At 39.3% G+C, this 20857-nt stretch overlaps 1 protein-coding gene and 1 non-coding gene across 4 annotated transcripts in view; one reads left to right on the plus strand and one right to left on the minus strand.

Annotated features, from left to right (window-relative positions):
• DNAH7 (dynein axonemal heavy chain 7) overlaps positions 1-20857 on the plus strand; it is a 265127-nt gene that overhangs the window by 6539 nt on the left and 237731 nt on the right. The window contains exons 1-5 of one of the 3 annotated variants that reach the window (XM_058710688.1): positions 2090-2734; positions 6431-6493; positions 13351-13413; positions 16996-17104; positions 17841-17988. In XM_058710688.1, the coding sequence (XP_058566671.1) occupies positions 6491-6493; positions 13351-13413; positions 16996-17104; positions 17841-17988 (323 nt within the window). In that variant the 5' untranslated portion in view covers positions 2090-2734; positions 6431-6490. Of the gene's footprint in view, positions 1-2089; positions 2735-6430; positions 6494-12537; positions 12758-13350; positions 13414-16995; positions 17105-17840; positions 17989-20857 lie in introns of those variants that run through there. The other 2 variants (XM_058710674.1, XM_058710679.1) reach the window with 2 other exon arrangements.
• On the minus strand, positions 7000-7104 carry LOC131505805 (U6 spliceosomal RNA). The gene has a single exon (XR_009258578.1). It is a non-coding gene; the product is annotated as a U6 spliceosomal RNA (small nuclear RNA).

Genomic DNA, 20857 nt, shown 5'->3' on the forward strand with positions numbered 1-20857 from the left:
GGTAAATGATCCTTTTAATGAATTGTCGAATGTGGTTTGCTGACATTTTGTTGAGGCCTTTGCCTCTGTGTCATCAGGGATATTTGCCTGTTGCCTTCTTATAGTGTTTTTGTCTGGTTTTTGTATCAGGGTACCGCTTCTTTTATAGAAGGTACTTGAAAGCTTTCTTCCCCCGCCCCTCCTTTTTTTTGATAGTTTGAGAATAGGCATTGAATCTTCTCTCTTCTTTAAATGTTTGGTAGAATTCACGTGTGAATACATCTGTTGGATTTTTTTTTTTTTATTCAATTTCATTATTAGTAATTGGTCTATTCAGGTTTTCTATTTCTTCCTGATTCAGTTTTAGAAGATGGTGTGTTTCTAGGAATTCGTTCATTTCTTCTAGGTTGTGTAATTTGTTGGCATAATCTTTCATGGTGTTCTCTTATAATTTGTTGTATTTCTGTGGTGTTGGTTGTTACTTTTTTTCTCTCTCTTTCATTTCTGATTTTATGTGTCTTTTTTTCCTTCATGAGTCTGACTAAAGGTTTATCAATTGTTGATCTTTTCAAAGAACCAGCTCTTGGTTTCATTGGTTTTTGTTGTTGTTTGCTTGTTTGTTTTTTCTTCATTTCATTTATTTATGCTCCTATTTCCTTCTTTCTACTAACTTTGGGCTTTGGTATTTTTTTTTTCTTTCTAGTTCCTTTAGATCTAAGATTAGATTGTTTGAGATTTTTCTTGTTTCTTGAGCTAGGCCTGTATTGCTATAAATTTCCCTCTAAGAACTGTTTTTGTTCTGTCCCACAGATTTTGGGTCATTGTATTTTCATTTTTGTCTCCATGTATTTTTTATTTTCTCTTTGATTTCTTTGACCCATGGTAGTTAGTCTCCATGCATTGTGAGGTTTTCCTGTTTTTTTTTTCCTTATGATTGATTTCTAATTTCATACAGTTGTGCTTGAAAATGATAGATGATGTGATTTCAATCTTCCTAAGTTTATTGAGACTTGTTTTGTGGATTAACATGTGATGTATCCTGGAGAATGTTCCATGTGCACTTGAAAAGGATGTATATTCTGTTTTTGGATGGAATGTTCTGTATATATTTATTAAGTCCATCTGGTCCAGTGGGTCATTCAAAGATGCTGTTTCTTGATTTTTTTTTCTCTCTATTCAGATGATCGATCCACTGATACAAGTGGGGTGTTAAATTCTCCTATGTATTACTGTCCATTTCTCCCTCAATGTCTGTTAATACTTCATATATATAGATGCTTCAGTGTTGGGTACATAAATATTTGAAATTATTATATCCTCTTGTTGGACTGATCCCTTTATCATTATATGATGCCCCTCTTTGTCTCTTGTTACTGTCTTTGTTTTAAAGTCTTATTTGTGGGATGCCTGGGTGGCTTAGTTGGTTAAGCATCTGACTGGCTCAGGTCATGTCTTATGGTGTGTGAGTTCAACCCCACACCAGGCTCTCTGCTATTGGCACAGAGACCGCTTCTGATCCTGTTTCCCCCTCTCTCTGCCCCTCCACTGCTCGTACTCTCTCTCTCAAAAATAAATATTTTTTAAAAAGTCTATTTGTCCTCTCTAAGTATTGCTACCCCAGCTTTTTTTTTCTTCTTCTATTGGCATGGTACATCTTCTTCCATACTCTTACTTTCAATCTGTATATGTCTTTAGGTGTGAGGTGAGTCTGTTGTAGTCAGTGTATAGATGGATCTTGTTTTTTATCCATCTGCCACCTTATGTCTTTTGATTGGAGCATTTAGACCATTTAAATGTAAAGTAATTATTGATGTGTACATATTGCTATTTTAAAAATCAGTTTATAGTTGTTTTTGTAGTTCTTCTGTTCTTTTTCTTGCCTTGTGATGGCTTTCTGAAGTGTTAGGCTTGGCTTTCTCTTTATTTTTTTCTGTATATATAAAAGATTTTGGGTTTGTGGTTACTATGAAGTTCATATATGGGATAAAGCTGTCAATATAAAGTTGATGGTCATTTAAGTTCAGACACATTCTAAAAGAACTTTTTTACTCCCCCTTCAATGTTGTATGTATATATTGTCATATTTTACATCATTTTATTCTTAAGTTTACTACTTTTAACTATGGCCTTTTTTTAAACTTAAAGAAGACCTTTTAATATTTCTTGGAAGACTGGTTTGGTGGTGATGAATTCCTTTAACTTTTGTTTGTCTGGGGAAACTCTATCTCTCCTTCAATTCTGAATGATAACCTTAATGCTTTTAAAATTCTCCCTTTGACTTTTAACATTTTAATTATTGCAGTGCTGTGCACCTCCTTGCATTCATTTTGTTTGGAACTCTCTGTGCTTCCTGATCCTGGATGTCTGTTTCCTTCCTCAAGTTAGGGACATTTCAGCTATCGTTTCTTCAAATAAGTTTTCTTCCCCTTTCTCTCTCTTCTCCTTCTGGGACCCCTATAATACAAAATACTTGTTTGTTTGATGTTGTCCAAGAGATCCTTTAAGCTATCCTCAGTTTTAAAATTCTTTTTTCTTCTTGCTGTTGAGCTTGGGCGCTTTCCATGATCCTGTTTTCCAGATCACTGATCAATTCTTCTGCATCTGCTAATCTGTTGATTCTAGTGTGTTTTTCATTTCACTTAATTGTACTCAACTTGGATTTATTCCTCTTTATATTTTCTGTGTAGCTGTTGAAGTTCTCACTGAGTTCTACTCTTCTGTCCAGTCTGATGAGCATCTTTAAACTCTTTATCAGGTATATGACTTAGCTCTGTTTCATTTATTTTGTTTGGTGGGGAGTTGTGATGTTCTTTCATTGGGAGCATATACATCTGTCTCCTCATTTTGCCTGACTTGTGTTTGTTGCTATGAATTAGGTGGAATAGCTACTTCTCCTAAACTCAAAGGAATGGTCTTGTGTATGGTTGCCCCCTGTAAAATGTTTGTGCTTTGTGGCTTTGGCTGGCTGGAGCTGTGTCTGGTGTGGGTTACGGGTTTGGGGCACTATGTGCTGCGGCTGCCCTGGTGGGATGACTGAGCAGAAGTAGACATGGGCTGGGGTGGAGCTGGGGCTTTTCATGCAGAGGGTGCCCTGGCAGGATAGCTAAAACCAAAGTAGGTGCCAGCCAAGGTGCCTCAAGTGCCCATGCAGGGACTGCCTTGGTGGGGGAGTGGACTTGTGCAGGCCAAGGTATGTCCTGGGGCACTCCATGCAGGGGATACCCTGGTGGGATGGCTGGGGCCAAAGGAGAGTACAATGCAGGGTTCCCAGAGTGCTTCATGCATGGAGTGCCCTGGCAGGGTGGCTGGAAACTGAGGCAGGCAGGGTTAAGGGTTCCTGGAGTGCTTTGCATAGGAACTGTCTTGGTAGGAAGGCAGGAATCAAAGTAGGCATGAGCCGACAGGTCCCTGAGTGGTCTGTTCTGGGAGTGCCCTAGCAAGTCATCTGAAGCCAAGATGGCATAGGCTTGGAGTGTTCTGGGGTCCCTGGCATCTGTGTCACCTTGGCATGACAGCTGGGGCTGTAGTGAGCACTGACTAGGGTGTCCCGGTGTGCATTGCACTGGGCTGCCTTGGTGTGTTGGCTGAGGTTGATGTGGGCTAGGGGTCTGGGGCTCACTGAGGCAGTAGACTATGGTACCTGGACCTTGGTCCTATCCACACTATTAAGGTGGAGGGAGAATGTAAACCATAGTGCTCACCAGCCCCTCTAAACCAGAGAGAATTCCAGCAGCAACCTTGCCCTTGGTGGCCTTTTAGGGCTGGATCTTTTATATTCCAGTTGCTCCTTTAAACTGTGGGGTTTTATCTGTGCCCAGGGTGTCTGGAGTTGGTGTGAGCTAGAGACCTGGCACTCTAAGGCAGCAGCCTGGCTATGGTGGCCAGACCCTCCTCCTGTCTGGGTTATCAATGTAGAAGATGAATGTAAACCATGGTGCTTGCCAGCCCTTTGAACTTGGAATGAGTTCCAGCAGCTCCCTTGCCATTTGGCGAACTTTTAAGACTGGATCTTTTATATCCTAGTTGCTCTTTTATTTTACTTTTTATTTGTTTTAAATGTTTGTTTTTGAGAGAGAGAGAGAGAAAGAGAGACAGAGACAGAGGGAGAGAGAATGTGTACGCATGTGTGCAAACAAGGGAGGGGCAGAGATAATGGGAGACAGGGGATCCTAAAGGGGCTCTGTGCTGACAGCAGAGAGCCCGATGCAGGGCTTGAACTCACAAATTGGGAGATCATGACCTAAGCTGAAATGACTGAGCCGCCCAGGCGCCCCTCTAGTTGTTCTTTTAAACCATGTTCCCCCCGCCTCCACTGCCCTCGCCCCCCATGCCCTGAGCAGACAAATCTGCTCAGTCCCTCAGTACTATCCCTCTCCTCTACAGTTTGCAATGTTGGGGGTAAGAATTCCCTTCCTTTGTGTGTCTTCATCTCTTGCCAGTTCTCTGTGGCCTCTTTATCTTTTGTTGTGCAGAAGCTATTCAGTTAGCCCTCAGCTCACCTTTAGGAGGAACTGCTCTATAAATGAGTGTTGATTTGGGGTCTCCATGGAGGAAGGGAGTTGAGAGTCTTCCTACACCACCATCTTGGACCAGAAGTCTGTATCTGATTGTTTTTACAATAGTAAGGTGGAGAGAATTTCAAGATCTTTTGTGAAGTTACAGAAATTTGATACAATTTATTTACAGATAGACAACTGTATCAATGGAATTAAAGGGACAAATCAGATATGCACATACACATATGCTGAAAAGTTTGAAAGGGATTCTCCCTCTGATGTAAGGGAAACTTGCTGGAAAGCTACCAATCGAGATGGCAGTGAAACCTGCTGGAGGTTGTCTGCCATTGGATCAGCCAGGTACCGCAGGCTGGGAAGCTGCCCAGGGGCAAGGATACTGACTGACTGCTGACAGCCACACCCTGAGAGCATTGAGGAAAAGCACTGGAACTACGAAGAGTCCCTTTTTCTTACAGTGTCCCTTTTGAACCTTCTCTAATACTGTGCCAGCTGGAGAAATGTTTTTGGGTCCGGCTCGAGAACCATCAAGGAAGACAAAAAGGCATAGATGTGATGCTGAGAGCCAACACCTTTATAAGCGACCAAAGCACAACTTGTATTATCTCTTTTACAAATCAAAGTATCGTGCTCAATAGCACTTCTTACTTTAGACGAAATTCCTACAGTAGAATTATTCTCTATTGCAAAGAAGACAAAGGTATTCTCTGAAAGTTATTGCAAGCAATATTTGTACTTGTTAGTAGTAATTGAGGGTATATTAGCCTTAGGATATAAAGGATTCAGAAAAAAAAATTAGCGATGGAGAACAGAGGCCAGGCTGAGGAAACTTTGGACACCATTTAGATTGAGATACATTCTGAGAAGAAGATAGGACCAGTTTTCCACTGAATTGTCTTGGCACTCCTGTCAAAAATCAATTGCCCATAAACAAATGGGTTTATTTCTAAACTTCCAATTCTATCTCTTTGATCTGTGTGTTTATCATTATGTAGTCTTCATTATTCTAGCTTTGTAGTAAGTTGTGAAATCTGGAAGGATGATTCTGCCAACTTTGTGCCTTTTCAAGATTATTTGGCTGTTCTGGGTCCTTATATTTCCATAAGTTTTATGATCAGCTTGTTTATTTCTACTAAAAAAAATAGCTGAGATTTTGATAGGGAATGTGTTGAATCTGTAGATAATTTTGGGGGAAAGGGGTATTAATATTTGTCTTATAATCCATGAGCATGGGATGTCTTTTCATTTATTTAGGTGTCTTTTTTTTTGTAAGTAATGTTTTATAGCTTTTATTGTACAAATCTTATTAAATTTATTCCTAAGTATTTTATTTATTTATTTATTTATTTATTTATTTATTATTTTTTTTTTTCAATTTTTTTTTTCAACGTTTTTTATTTATTTTTGGGACAGAGAGAGACAGAGCATGAACGGGGGAGGGGCAGAGAGAGAGGGAGACACAGAATCGGAAACAGGCTCCAGGCTCCGAGCCATCGGCCCAGAGCCTGACGCGGGGCTCGAACTCACGGACCGTGAGATCGTGACCTGGCTGAAGTCGGATGCTTAACCGACTGCGCCACCCAGGCGCCCCTATTCCTAAGTATTTTATACTTTTTAATTCTATTATAAATGTTTCTTCAATTTTGGATAGTTCATTGCTAATGTTAGAAATACAATTGATTTTTTTTTTCCCCATTGGTCTTGGATCCAGCAACATTGCTGAACTTATTCATTAGTTCTTATAATTTTTTGTGGATTCCTTATGAATTTCTGTACACAGTATTATACCATCTGTAGAGTATGTTTTAGAATATTTTGGAGGATATGTGTTTTTCTTAAATTAAACACTGTAGAATTTTGTCGAGTGAATCAATTATAGTATTAACAGAGTGAACAGTTACGGTTCTTTTTTTTTTCTTTGTATTATTTTCATGCAGGATAAATCTGCCGGCAAAGAAAACTCCAAGGCACCAGTAAGATTTTTATCACAATTGTCAATGGTAATTTACTAATATATCATCATACTTTATTGCTTTTATAATAAAGATGTACTAATGTTCATGCTTGCGAAGCAGTTACTGAATTTCTGGTTTTATTTTTTTATTTTTTTGGGGGGAAGTATATTTTATTATTATTTTAATATAATTCAGTGTCAAGTTGGCTAACATACAATGTGTAAAATGTACTCTTGGTTTTAGGGGTAGATTCTCATGATTCATCGCTTACATACATCACCCAGTGCTCATCCCAAGTGGTGTCCTCAATGCCCATCACCCATCTTCCCCTCTTTCCCACCATCCCCCCCCCCACACACACACACATCCACCCTCAGTTTGTTCTCTGTATTTAAGAGTCTTTTATGGTTTGCCTCCCTCCCTCTCTGTTTGTAACTATATTTTTTCTCCTTCCCTCCCCCCCGGTCTTCTGTTAAGTTTCTCAAGCTCCACATATGAGTGAAAACAGATGATACCTGTCTTTGACTGACTTAATTCACTCAGCAGGATACCAAAAATCCGGAAGCTTCACAAATTGACATGTCATCCTTGCGCAGGGGCCGTGCCAATCTCTGTATCGTTCCAATTTTAGTGATAGGTGCTGCCGAAGCGAGCACTGAATTTCTGGTTTTAAATTCTGTGCTCCATTGAACTATTTTCCGATGGAGAGCACCCAGGATGAACATATCTTGGGGAAAAATAACTACCTTAATGAGGGAAATTCTAAGTTACAACTACCGGTTTGCACGGAATATTTGAGTAATCTGAGGAAAAGAATGGTGAAGATGGGCTGGCCGAAGCAGTATTGGAATCAGGAAACAATATAGCTTTGTCACTAATGGCTCTGTGACGCTGGTGACTCACCTACCTCTTGGAGCCCCAGTTTCTCAGTCTTACAATGAGAAAAGCTGATTGAATGATCTTTGAGGAGATGCCTCTTCCAGCGCTAAAATGTGATTTCTTGGATTTTGACATCCTTTGTCATTATTTTGAGTTTATTTTTCTATGGAAGGGGCAGTTAATAGTTTTAGTTGATAACGTGCTTTAGTTGATAAAGTGTTAGGTTTTACTGCAATAAAATGTACTCTCTAGTACTTTTATGTTGTGTTTAATTGAGTGACACTCTGGTGATTCCTGGAAGTTGAGTGTGAGTAGAGGTTCAATGCAAACATTATTTGTTTTGAAATATCTTCTAAAAACTCAGAATGAACTATAAAATCTGGATTGCTTCACGCAGAGATGATTCCTAATAATAAGAAAGACTTTTTCAGCTTAAAAATCGCAAATGAAATTTTGTTAGCGAATGTTCTTGAACATTTCAAAGTACGTGTTGTGATCGTGACTGTTTTTATTGATAATGCCAAGATTACCATACTGGGTTCTATAAAATAATAAAATCATAGCATCTTTTTTTTTAGTTCTGCAAATCTCTCTGCTTTCTAGTTTTAAAGACTAAGATCCGAAATAGATATTTCCCCTTTAAAAATTTAACAAATTTTAAAACTGGAAAACCAATTACCATTAGTTTTATTTTTATGTTACTAGTATATACGCTTGGAAATCTCAACAAAATTTAAATTTACTTACTGAACAAATATTCAATGGCTGAAACAAATAATTCTTTGTAGCCATCAAATGTATAAAATGATTTTGTTGCCTGATTTAAACCATATACTATGTTGTTATTAGACTGTATCTTAGTATTTTTCTTTGTATCTTTTTGGGTTGTAGGGCTTTTTAAAGATAAGTAATACTTTTAAGAGATTTTTTTAAAAGTAATCCATTGAGTAAAAAATATTGTCATCTGAATATTAAGGTTTGCACTTAGATGGCATTTTTGTAGCTGTAGTTAAGACCTAGAATGATTTTCATTATAGACTTTCATGCTTCTGTAGTTGAAATCAAGGATGATTCAGCACTGGTGGTTCCCAATGCCTGTGAACTGGTGACCAGATTCTCCTCCTTCCTGCACACCACACTTATAGCACTCGGACGTCCTAAACCCTTTATGGAGCACGATGGGAGTGAAAGAATGGAAGGGCAGACAGAAGGATGGAAGAGCATTGATTTTTACGATGTCTTAGCTTATTACCTGTGAAAGAAGAGCCTGAAAAAAGGACTTGTATGTACTTTATTTGGGAAGTGATCCCAGGAAGCAGAAATAAGAGATTAAGGAGAGTAAAACTAGGAAGAAAGAAAAGCCAATCTGAGCATGTGTCAGTAAGTTCATTGCCACATTAACTGGCAGTGATCCTGCCATGACCTTCTGAGGAGCTTATACACTGCTTCCTGAAATTGTTGACCTGAGTATGATTAGGGAGTAGCATTTATCCATCAACTCTCATCCCACATAGGTGGAGGTTACTCCTGGGATTGTTAACTTTCACCCACTTCTGGTTCCTCCTACATGTGTGCAGAGTGGGCTACCTTGAGAGTCCCATTATATGGCATTGGAGAAACCCCACAGCAGAAAGCAAAGGACATTTTCTTGAGGTGAAACACTGTCATTCTATGTGAATTGAAGCCAGCAGAGAACTGTTCACTACAACCATGTGTGGAATCAGAGGCAAAGCCAGGAGGATGGGAAAGGATGTAAGGCACAAGATTTGTCATTTGAAGTCCCTTAGGGCCCTTCTCACAAGAGTGCCAAAGAAGAGGGTAAGGGTAGCATATGCCTAGGTCATCACTGGTTAGGAAACTGCAGACTAAAATAGAACTACTTGTCAGCAAAAGTATGTAGATACTAATTTAAAGTCTACCCATCTGATCTTATTGAAGAGCAACCTTACTTAGGTGGTATTTTGGCTTCTGTGTGGCTGTTCTTTTTGGTTAGCCAGAGAACCACTACGTATAAAATATTCCATTAGACGTATATTCTGTACTGCAATATAAGGAAACAGGAAGGCCCTCACTGTTTACCCAGGGCAAAAGGGGTAAAAAAGGTGTTGACAGGACTGGGGTTGGTGGCTCAGCATGCAGAATGGGTGGTGTAGAGATTCTAACTCAGAATGACTTAGAGTGAATGTTTGTGTAAGAGGCTGGGGTTGAGCAACGTGTTCTGTACATCTGTGATGGCTGCTATACAGTAGACCTCACATGAATTCCTTCTGTCTTGGTGTGAATATTCCAGGTCACTTGGACCATATGTCACAACCTTTTCTCTCTATTGTCTACAACCTCATTCTTACCATACCTCATTCTTGCTAACAGAAAGCCTTCCACTTTGAGATACCTGTTGCACATTTCAACTTGCAAACTTAATGCTCATGTTTCCCTCCACATCCTGGGGTTTGCTAGGAATTGTAGAAAATGTTTGTAGTACAGCACTGGATATTCACCTGATTTGATGTTGCACTTTGGTAAATACTGTTTGAAGCTCGTTGCAACTTTTTTCTTTTTTTAAACATTTTTTAAAATTTTGTTTTCTTTAGTTACACTTTTGGCGGGGGGGCTTGGTTAACCAATTTTGTTTCTAAGATAAAGTTAAAACCCATTTATCCAGCTCTATAAGACTGAATTAGTAGGTTGAGATGGAGTGGGATGAAGGGCTGGGAGAGCAGGATAGACACACATACACATTCTATTTCAGGCAGGGTTTAAACAATAAACGAATTACCAAAAGAGTGCTATTCCTATTCAAAGAGACCACTTGCAATTGGAGTTAAAGAAAATCTAAACTTTTTTGATCTTGGTCTTGAAGAAAGAGCTGGACTGTAACAAGGAAGTACTGAGGGGACAAACTGATAGGTCTCTTTGTTAGCATATTTATTACCAGCTGACCTACCAGACCCCCAAATTTTAGAGACTTAACCCAACAGAGATTGCCCCTTCCTTGCATGAAGTCTGATGTGGGTCAGAGAGTCCCCCTCCACCTTCTACCTATGCCACTGGGAACATGGGGTCCCCTCACTGCAGGTAGCAGGGGCGGGAGAGTAGAGAAGGCACAGCAGCTCTTACACATCTTACATGTCAGTGCTCAAGTCCTGTGGCTACAGAGTAACCAATAGAAGCTGGGAAATGATGTGGTTCAGGGCGTATTGAGGAGGCTTTGAAAACCAGGGTGATGACTTGTGCCTGCTTTAATAGGGGGCTTTCTGATATTTCTGACCAGGCAGCAGTATGATCAGACCATGTCCTGGGAAGGTTGTGGTGACCGTCAGTTCCTAGCATTTTCTCTAAATTAAGGCCCATATCTCCTGTTGCCTGGATTATTTTTAAAAACCACTAAATTATTCTCCTTGCCAACTCTAGCCTCCTCCTTGTATATCTTGTTTACTGTTGTAAGGACCATTTATAAAAAATCCCTTTGAATGGCCTTGTAAATAAGATAAAAATAGAATTTATCACCCAAACTGAGATGCCATTGAGAGTGAAATTCCTACTAATTATGCTTGGGAAAGAGCTATATGCTGGGACTGTCCCAGCAAACTGGGACTTGAGGTCACCTCAAGAGGATTACAGTGGCTCTCTGTTACCAACCAGGCCAGTCAAGCCCCAAACACTTATGCTTCATAATATAGCAGCGCCCCCCGCCCCCCCCCCCCCCATCCAGCTTTTCCTCACTCTTGATTTGGGTTCCTACTCAAACAAAACCTCTACAAAGTGGTCTCACTACCCCATCTAACTTAGCACTTCTCTACCTTTTGCTATCTCTTTACCCAATTTTCTTTTTCTCCATTGTACTTATTACTTGCTTACATTATATATATAATAATATATATAATATATATATAATGTGTATTATATATTACTTATATATAATATATAAAATATATATTATATGTATATAATATATATTATATATAATGATTTTTTTCTGAAATGGCTGTTTATACCCACGAGAATGTAAGCTCCAAGAGGGAATAGGCTTTGTCCTGTCAGTGACTGTAGATCCAGTGTCTGAAAGAAAACCCAGCACATGGTAGGTGTTCGGTAAATCATTGTGCAATAAGACAGTGGTTATACTTTACACTTCGGTTGGGCCAAGTCCCTTTACCTTTGACCCCAATGTCCTCTCCTAAGCCTGATGTACTCATTTAGCTTCCAAGTCCTCGTTCATGAATGTTCCCTCTGTCTTCAGTAAGCCCATTGCTGTCCTTTTCTGTGGAGATCCAACTATGCCTCAAGGCTTGGCTTTCATCCTTTCCCTCTTTGAAACTGTCTGTGAATACTCTGCTCTACACCATCTCCCTTCTAGGATGAAAGCATATAGTTTTTAATATTAACTAGACTGTGTGCTTTGTAGGGGCAAAGATGTCCTATAAAGAGTCCTTATCTATACAATATGCACAAAAGTGGCACACTACCTTAGAGTTTTAAAGAGAATTAAATGAGATAATTCATGTAAACTTCTTAGAACAAATATGCAACACATAGCATGATCATTATAAAATATATTCTAATCCTATTTCTTGTTTTACGTACTAAGACTTCAACATCCAGTATATATTTAATATATACTTAAACATATACTCTTTGTTTTTTTAATGTTTATTTATTATTGAGACACTAGAGCATGAGCAGGGGAGGGGCAGAGAGAGGGGGAGACACAGAATCGGAAGCAGGCTCCCGGCTCTGAGCTGTCAGCACAGAGCCCGATGTGGGGCTCGAACTCACAAACTGCAAGATCATGACCTGAGCCAAAGTCAGACGCTTAACCGACTGAGCCACCCAGGTGCCCCAAACATACACTCTGAAACATGTCTCACTTCAGGTGAGTGATATTTAAAGGTGCTGATAGTTGCAGGCGGCTAGTGGATGCTGTTTTAGACAACATAGCTTTCAAGAATAGAAGAATAGACATAAGGAACAGCCACTCCTTCTATGTCTAAGGCAGAGTGGTCAAGGGAGAAACTTGGAAGAGCCATCCTTTCCTCAAAGCTTAGACTAAGACCTCTTGGAGAGGGGTTGGCTGTGGCCCACTTGGACGGCAAAGATGTTTGCAGAGATGCTGCAGGCTGGGAGTTGAGTAGACCACCTACTTGCATGCTAAAAAGTTTGAAATGATGTCTCCCTTTATGATGTAAGGGAAACTTCCTGGGAAGATGCCTATAGGGATGTCAGTGAAACCTGCTGAAGGGTGTCTGCCACAGGCTGGGAAGATGCCCAGGGGAAAGGATGCTGACTACTGATAGGCACTCCATGGAGCAAACAGGGGGAAAAACCCTGGAACCAGGAAGAAAAGTTCTCTTAGTGTTCTTTTGAATCCTCTATAATGTTGGGCCAGCTGGAGAAATGTTGATAGAGTCCTGCTCGGGAATCACAAAGCAGGTTAAAAAACATAGATTCGAAGTGGGGTGGCAATAAATCGATCAGTGGCTGAGGCGCAACTCCTACCTGTTTTACCGACCAAAGGATCGTTCTCCACAGTGCTTTTCATTATGTAGATGACATTCCTACATGCCCTTCTCCTCTATTCCAAGGGGATAGCAATGCTTTTCCCCGAAAAGTATAAATGTGACTTATGGCAACTTGAGGGCACATTAACCCGAATGCGTCGTTACCTTAGGAAGCGGAACACCACAGTCGTCAATAGAACAAAAGTGCTATTTTAGTGACAGAGAAGGGTGGTAGAGCTGAGCAAGCCCTGGACACTAGCTGGGTTCAAGTAAATTCCCAAAAGAAGATGTGATGGATAAGAAGTTTTGCACACTTTTCGAAGCTTTCTAAGTATTGTGGGATACCACCTTCCTTTCTTTCCTTGCTACAAAGGAAGTCACTCTAAGACAAATGATGAGAAGTTTAAAGTTGGTCTTTGAATGTTTTTGATGACCTATACCTTGCAGTAGATCCTCTGTAAAATTGGTTGAGTGAATCAATTGTGCCATTAAGAGTGAACAGTTTTCCTCCTATTTTTCATGCAGGATAAGTCAGCCAGCAAAGAAAAAGTCAAGACCCCAGGAAGAGTTTTACCCCAGTTGGCTACGGTAATTTACCTATCTACTGGATCTTTCCCATTTTGAAAACGTCTTTCAAACTTGTAAATAAGTAACTGAACATCAGATTTTGAATTTTGGTCTCCATTTGATTATTTTCTGTTGGAGAAATTCTATGAGGTACACATATTAGGAAAAATAACTATCTTAAAGTAACTGTAAGCTATAATTTCCTGGTATGTCAGGAGTATTTCAATATTCTGGATAAAAGAATTTCCAAGATGGGCTAGCAGAAAGTTTATCAGTATTGGAGTTAGGAAGTGAGGTCTCAGGGTACAGCTTTGTCCCTAATGGCTTTAGTATCTGAAAGGATCATTTATCTCTGTGAGCTGCAGTTCCTGTGTTTGAAAATGAGAAGAGTTGGTTTCTTTGAGCTGTATCTTCTGGCACTGAAACGCTATGCTGCAGAAGAGTCCTTAGATCTTGGTATCCTTTTAAAAATTATTATGTTTAGATTATCAATGTCCTATGGTAGAGGCAGTTCATAGACTCTTTCATTTGGTAAGTGCTGGGTATGATATGCTTCACTGTAATAAATTTTACCAGTGACTTTGCTAGTAATGTGGAGTTTAATGCCATCGAGCTGTGCCCTTGTGACCTCTGGAAGTTGGATTTAGGTGGAGGTTCAATGCAAACAGTATTTTTTTCTAACTGTGATAAAAGACACCTAACAAAAAACTTACCATTCTAACTATTTTTAATTGAACCATAGCTCAGTGGCATTAAGGGCATTCACATTGTTGTGCGTCCATCACCGTCCTCCATCTCCAGAACTCTTTTCATCTTTGCAAACTGAAGCTCTGTGCCCATTAAACAGTATCTCCTTTGTGTCCTGAGCCCATGGCAGCTAGCATTCTACTCTCTGTCTTTATGTGTTGGACTGCTCCAGGTAGCTTGTGTAAGTGGAACCATACATTTGTCCTTTGAGGCCTGGCTTTACTTAGCATAACGCTTTTGAGGTTTATCTAAAGATTATTTTTTGAAAGATAATTTAAAAGCTACAAACAAATTATAAAATTGAATTTGTGTTGCTTTTTTTTTTTAATTTTTTTTTTAACGTTTATTTATTTTTGAGACAGAGAGAGACAAAGCATGAACGGGGGAGGGTCAGAGAGAGGGAGACACAGAATCTGAAACAGGCTCCAGGCTCTGAGCTGTCAGCACAGAGCCCGACGCGGGGCTCGAACTCATGGACCATGAGATCATGACCTGAGCTGAATTCGGCCGCCCAACCCACTGAGCCACCCAGGCGCCCCGAATTTGTGTTGCTTTATGTACAGAAGATTCCTGATAATTTTAAATGGATGACAGTTTTCACCTGGGAAACTTAAGAGTTAATGTTCTTAAATGAAAGATTTTGAATATTACAAAATATAAATGTTGAAAATTTATTCATTTTTGAGAGACAGAGAGAGCACGAGCAGGGAAGTGCCAGAGCGAGAGGGAGATCAGAATCTGAATCAGGCTCCAGACTCTGAGCAGTCAGCACAGAGCCTGACGTGGGGCTTGAACCCACAAGCTGTGATATCGTCACCAAGCTGAAGTCGGATACTTAACCTACTGAGACACCCAGGTGCCCCTACAAAACACAAATTTTATTTTATTTTATTTTATTTTATTTTATTTTATTTATTTATTTATTTTAATATTTATTTATTTTTGAGACAGGGAGAGACAGAGCATGAATGGGGGAGCGTCAGAGAGAGAGGGAGACACAGAATCCGAAACAGGCTCCAGGCTCTGAGCTGTCAGCACACAGCCTGACGTGGGGCTCGAACTCATGGACCACGAGATCATGACCTGAGCCGTAGTCGGGTGCTCAACCGACTGAGCCACCCAGGTGCCCCCAAAACACAAATTTTAATTAAAAACATGTTTTTGTGGATGACACCGGAGTATCATGCCAAGTTCTGTAAAATTCAGCCATAGAATGCTTTCCCTAGTTCTACAAAATCTATCGTAGATTTTATTTAAAAGACAAGACTTGAAATAAAATAGACATTTTCTTTTGAAAACTCAACAAATTTTACCCCCCCCTCCAAAAAAAAAATATTATCCTGAGTTCATTGTGTCTGGTTAGCATAGAGGGTTTAGAAATGTAAACCTAAATTTTCTTATTTACTATTCACTGGCTGAGTTGCATAATAATCCTTTCCTGTTGGTGGCATATAATAGTCTACAACACTTTTGTTGGCTGCTTTAAGCCTGGTTTTATGTTCATATGTATCTTAGGGTTTTTTTCTCAACATTCTCTGTGTTTTATATGTTACAAGGAAAATAATATTTTCAAGAGATGTTCTTATAAACCCATTGACTTAAAAAAAAAACAGCAAAGTACTTTCATTTGAATATTAAGGTTTACACTTGGATGAAATTTTCCAGCAGTAGTTAAGACCTAGAATGATTTTTCACTACAAGGCTTCATGCTTCTAGAGAAGATCCCTGTAGTTGAAATCAAGGGTGACTCAGCACTGGTAACTCCCATTCTTAAAAAAAAAAAAAAGCAGGTTTTTTTTTTTATTTGTTTTGTCTTTTCTCACCCTCTCTGCACTCCTCACTCATAGCACCCCCACAAATATTAAGTCCTTTATGGAGCAAGATGAGACTAAAGGAATGGAAAGGCAGTCAGAATGGAAGAGCATGGATCTTTAAGTTGCCTTAGCTTGTTTTCCTGCGAAAGAAGAGCCAGAAATAAGTTCATTTGGGAGCAGGAGTAAGGATTGCAGAGAGTAAAAAGTAGGAAGAAGCCTGTGCAGGTATGTGCTTTCTATCAACGTGGTCTGGATCCGAGAGGAAGATAGAGATTCTGTCGTCTGTAAAATGTGTATTTTACTTTCAAATCCACCCATCTGGGTTTCTCGATAAGTCCTAGGTTCCAGCAGCAGTGGGTCTGTGTTCTGGTATTGCAGTAATTGGCCTGAGCTAATTTTTGTTGTCTTTTTAGAAGACCTAGCTGTTTTCCTGTCTGCCACAGTCCCCACCAGCCTCTCTTGTTCCCCAGCACTGAAGCTGAGTGCCAGTTAGCCATCATCACTAGCCTTCCTCCCTCTTTTATGAGATCTGCCTACGTCTTTTAAGTATAAGAATATATGAACCCTGCCTTCAAGTGTGAAATAAATCCGTGAGTTGCTGAAGTACGAGACAACTGCTTAAAGCTATGAGAACAGGAAGATCTTTTGGAGCTGGAATGCAGAGAAGCTCATTAGCATTGGAGCCCAGCAGAGAGTCCCTCTCATTAAAATGGAAGGCCTAAAAATCACTTGCCAGTGTTTGGGGGGGAGGGGAGGAGGCTCTCTGGAATGCCCACCCTAGTGTTATGTAACAGATGCCCGCATCAAACTAGCATCAGAGCCTTTGGTAATGTCTCCCAAATGTCACACGCCACAGCCATTCACAGGATTGAACAAGGTTTGCTGTGGAGTGTGCCTTCTTTCCAGATGTCCGGATTTGTTTGAGAAAATGTCTGTGTTTATAAATACTCCTGCATTTCATGAAAAAAAAAAGTGGTTTTTTTCGTTTGTTTTGTTTTTTTCTGACCTTGTTGATTAATGCTGTTTGCATTTCCTGTTCCAGGTGAGCACAAAGCCCCAGTGGCAGCAGGCAGCTCCGTCATTCCATTTGACTGTAAAGCAGGCTGATGAGATTCCTGAACAGTTTAGCGTTAAAAATGAACAGTCCTATGGTAAGAACTTTATTCCAACTTAGACTTAAGGAAATTCTCTAGAGGGAAAAAAAAAATCGTACAACATTTTAGTTGAGAGTAGTGAAATTGTAAAACTGAAATGACATTTATGTCAAGTAGGAAAATTTATCCCAAATGTTTTCCCTTGTAAAATAACTGATTCCAGTTCGTAATTATTTCAGGCTGTTGTAAATGCTATAAAAGCTGATATTTTAAGAATTGGTGTTTATGTTAAAACTTTGATTTATTGTAGTCAGAATTTGCCTCTGCATGAAAGACTTTTTTTTCTGAGAGCGATTTTAAGAAGTTGTGAATTTTGCTTCCAAATTAGTCATTTTAATATTTTTTACTTTTTATTTTATTGAGTCCTCAGATTGATTACATTGAATATTAACATTTTTTCATCATGGTTCTTTAAATTTTGAGATAGTTTTGTGTTATTTTAATCATATTTTTAATCTTCATTTTAAGAAGGTTCTATGTAAATTAATTGAAAATTAGAGTTATTAGCATATTAATCAAAATATAAATGAATATTCTTGAAATAATAAGAGGTTTCTATTATGTTTAACTTCCTAATACTGAAAGAAAGGTAATTGTACTTACAGTAACTTGAGAACTTAGTGTGTAGCTTTTTCTTGAAAGTTGCTTTAGCATTTTATTCTAACCACTTAAGTGTTTCAGCTTACTTTTTAGATGACTAACTTATGCTTTTTTAAAAAAAAAAAAATTCAAGCTGAATACATGGAACATTTTGGCAAAAAGGGCAAAATACTAGACCAAACGGAGGATAATTATGCTGGACCATCTACTTCCAAGTCCAAGAGCAAATTTCCACATAAAGAACGAGAAAACTTTAGAAGCACTCTTGTTAATGTCATTATGTAAGTTCTATAAGCTAAGCAGTATGTGTTAACCTTGTTAGAACCCCGGGTAACTTTTTATCTAAAAGTATAACAATTCCATGCATCTCTAAGGATGCCCCAAAGCCTTGTTGGAGTGAGGTCAGAGTACAAATAAACACTGAGCTTAACCCTATGAAGTGTGTCTCACTTATTAAATATCACAAGCGAAAAAGGTACTGATGTTAATGCTGATGTTGGCTGAGGGAGCACAATGTCTGGGAGCTCCGGTCATGGCCACCGTGGCTGGTGGAAGATAAGGTGTGGGTTTCCTCCCACCCCCATCTCTTCTGCTCTGGTAATGTGGTGTTGGGGGTCTCCTTGTCTAGAAAAACAAGGAACTGGGGTGAAGCGATCAGCCTTGTGAGCAGGGCTGGGCTTGCCAGTTCTGAGTTGTAAGTCCGCTTAGAAGAGCAGTGCAGATATAAGTCATTAGTGCCTCTTTACCTGTTTCCTCACTGCTTCTTGCTAGATGCCTGCTACACTCTTTGTTTATGACTCTCTAGGCACCCAAGCTGCCATTTGTGAACATAATTTCATGACACGCTGCAGGAAGTAACTTGCCCACAGATTCCTGTTTTACTGTCCTCATGTGGTACTTTAGTGGCCGAATGGCCACCTTGAAAGGGGGACAGTGGGTACTGTGGGCTGGCAAAGGGATTTTGTGGGAGCCCTGTGCAGCCGGCTTGCAGGTGTGCACCTCTGCTAGAGTTGTTTGAAGTTTGCCTTTGCCCGTAGGATCTTACCAGCTTGGCCCACTTTTTTGGATTAAGCACTCTTGCATTCCACAAACTGTGTGAAATCAAAACCCCAAACCATGGGCTGGGTAGCTTACAAAGTCTTGGAAGCAACTTTTTCTGTGCCCAGCATCCTGGCTAAGACAGATGATCTTTCTTGACACAACTTCCTGTGCCTGTCACTTCTGGTCCTTATCTGCTTGAGGATAGAGCTGGTCTTGGGTTTTAGCTTCACACAAGGGGCCTCACTTTGAATTCTTCATTTCACTCAGCCCTATGGAATCATCTCCTCATCTCCTGATTGACATGGGCTTTAAAGTCCAAGGCCCTGGAACCCCATAAATGTAGCCTCAGGATTTTGATGATTGCCATTCCATTTTTTTTTTCTCCTGAGTATTTCCTTTTTTTTTTTTTTTTTTTGTGAGCTCATCTATGCATTCAAAAGGAACGTGCCATATTCTCCAACATTTATAGAATGGTACTGGGAGGTTTTTCAGATTATCTTTGTTGTTGTAGTAAAAGAAACAGTAGTCTCTTTTTAGCCATTTTATGTCATTTTTTAGTTACGCCTTTTATAAATAGGATATGGATAGATATATTGAAATTCAATCTTAGAGTTTCTATACTTTAGTATTATGTTTAATCCCATTTATAGTTGTTGGCATTTCATATACATGTGTGCTTCTACCAATTTATTTTGTACTTTGTGTTTACTATATATTTACTATATTGCCTTTGCTTCTTTTTTCTTTTTTCTGCTTTCTATTGAATTGAATTTTCTCTCTTCTCCCTTTATTTCTATTGGCTTAAAAGCTATCAAACACAGTGGTTACCCTAACATTTATTTATTTTTAATATTTTTGGATGTTTATTTTTGAGAGAGAGAGTGCAAGCAGGGGAGGGGCAGAGAGAGGGAGACACAGCATCTGAAGCAGGCTCCGGGCTCTGAGCTGTCAGTACAGAGCCCCACGCGGGGCTCGAATTCACGGACCTTGAGATAATGACCGGAGCTGAAGTTGGATGCTTAACCGACTGAGCCACCCAGGCACCTCTGGTTACCCTCATATTTAAAACCACATATTGTAATTTATACTTTTTAACGTTTAAAATTCAATTTTATCTGTCTTGCCCCTGAATAACACAAAGGGATCTTGGACCGCTCTAACTTAGCTCTAAACTTTCCTTGGCATTCTCCATGTGATCATTCTTCATTTTATTTCTACTAATATTTTTATAATATTTTAGTTCTACCAGGTCCTTATATTCCGCATACTTTTTTTCTTAACGCTGAGATTTACTAACATGTTTTCTAATTTCTTGGAAAATTGCCTTTGCATTGTACTCTTCTGGGTGCATTTTCTGTTTTGCTGAAGTTCATCCTTCAGTAGTTGTTTCAGTGAGAATCTACGGAGAATTAACTTGAGACAGTCATCTCTGTAAAGGTCTCTGTTTTGTCCTTACCCCTGAATTAATGACAAAGCTGGCTACAAAATGAAAGGATAATTGCAATTTTTACCTTATATCTGAAAACTTTGGGTGAAAAATATTAGCCAGGGCGCCTGGGTGGCTAAGTCAGTTAAGTGTCTGAGTCTTGATTTCTGCTCAGGTCATGATCTCACAGTCCATGGGATCGAGCTCAGTGTTGGGCTCTGTGCTGACAGCATGGAGCCTGCTTGGGATTTTCTCTCTCCCTCTCTCTCTGCCCCTTCTTCAGGTTGCACACACATGTTCTCTTTATCTCTCAAAATAAATAAACTTTAAAAGACAAAAAAATTGGTTAATATTTTTATTTTATGTATTGTTTTTCCCCAGCTTTATTAAGATATAATTGACAAATAAAATTGGAATATGTTTAAAGTGTACGATGTGAGAATATACGTATATATTGTGAAAGGATCCCCACAGTCAAGTTAGTTAACACATCCATCATCTCACATCTTCACCTTTTTTGTGTGTGTGTGATAACGCCTAAGTTCAACTTTTAGCAAATTTCGGTCATATAATAGAGTACTATCAACTGTAGCCACCATGACTTGTACCATTGTTGATGAGAAGCCTACATCACTCTATTTGTCATTACTTTATTTGCACTCTGTATTTGTACTCTGTCAATC

The sequence above is a fragment of the Neofelis nebulosa genome, chromosome 2 (assembly GCF_028018385.1).
Source record: "Neofelis nebulosa isolate mNeoNeb1 chromosome 2, mNeoNeb1.pri, whole genome shotgun sequence".
Classification (NCBI taxonomy): Eukaryota; Metazoa; Chordata; class Mammalia; order Carnivora; family Felidae; genus Neofelis; species Neofelis nebulosa.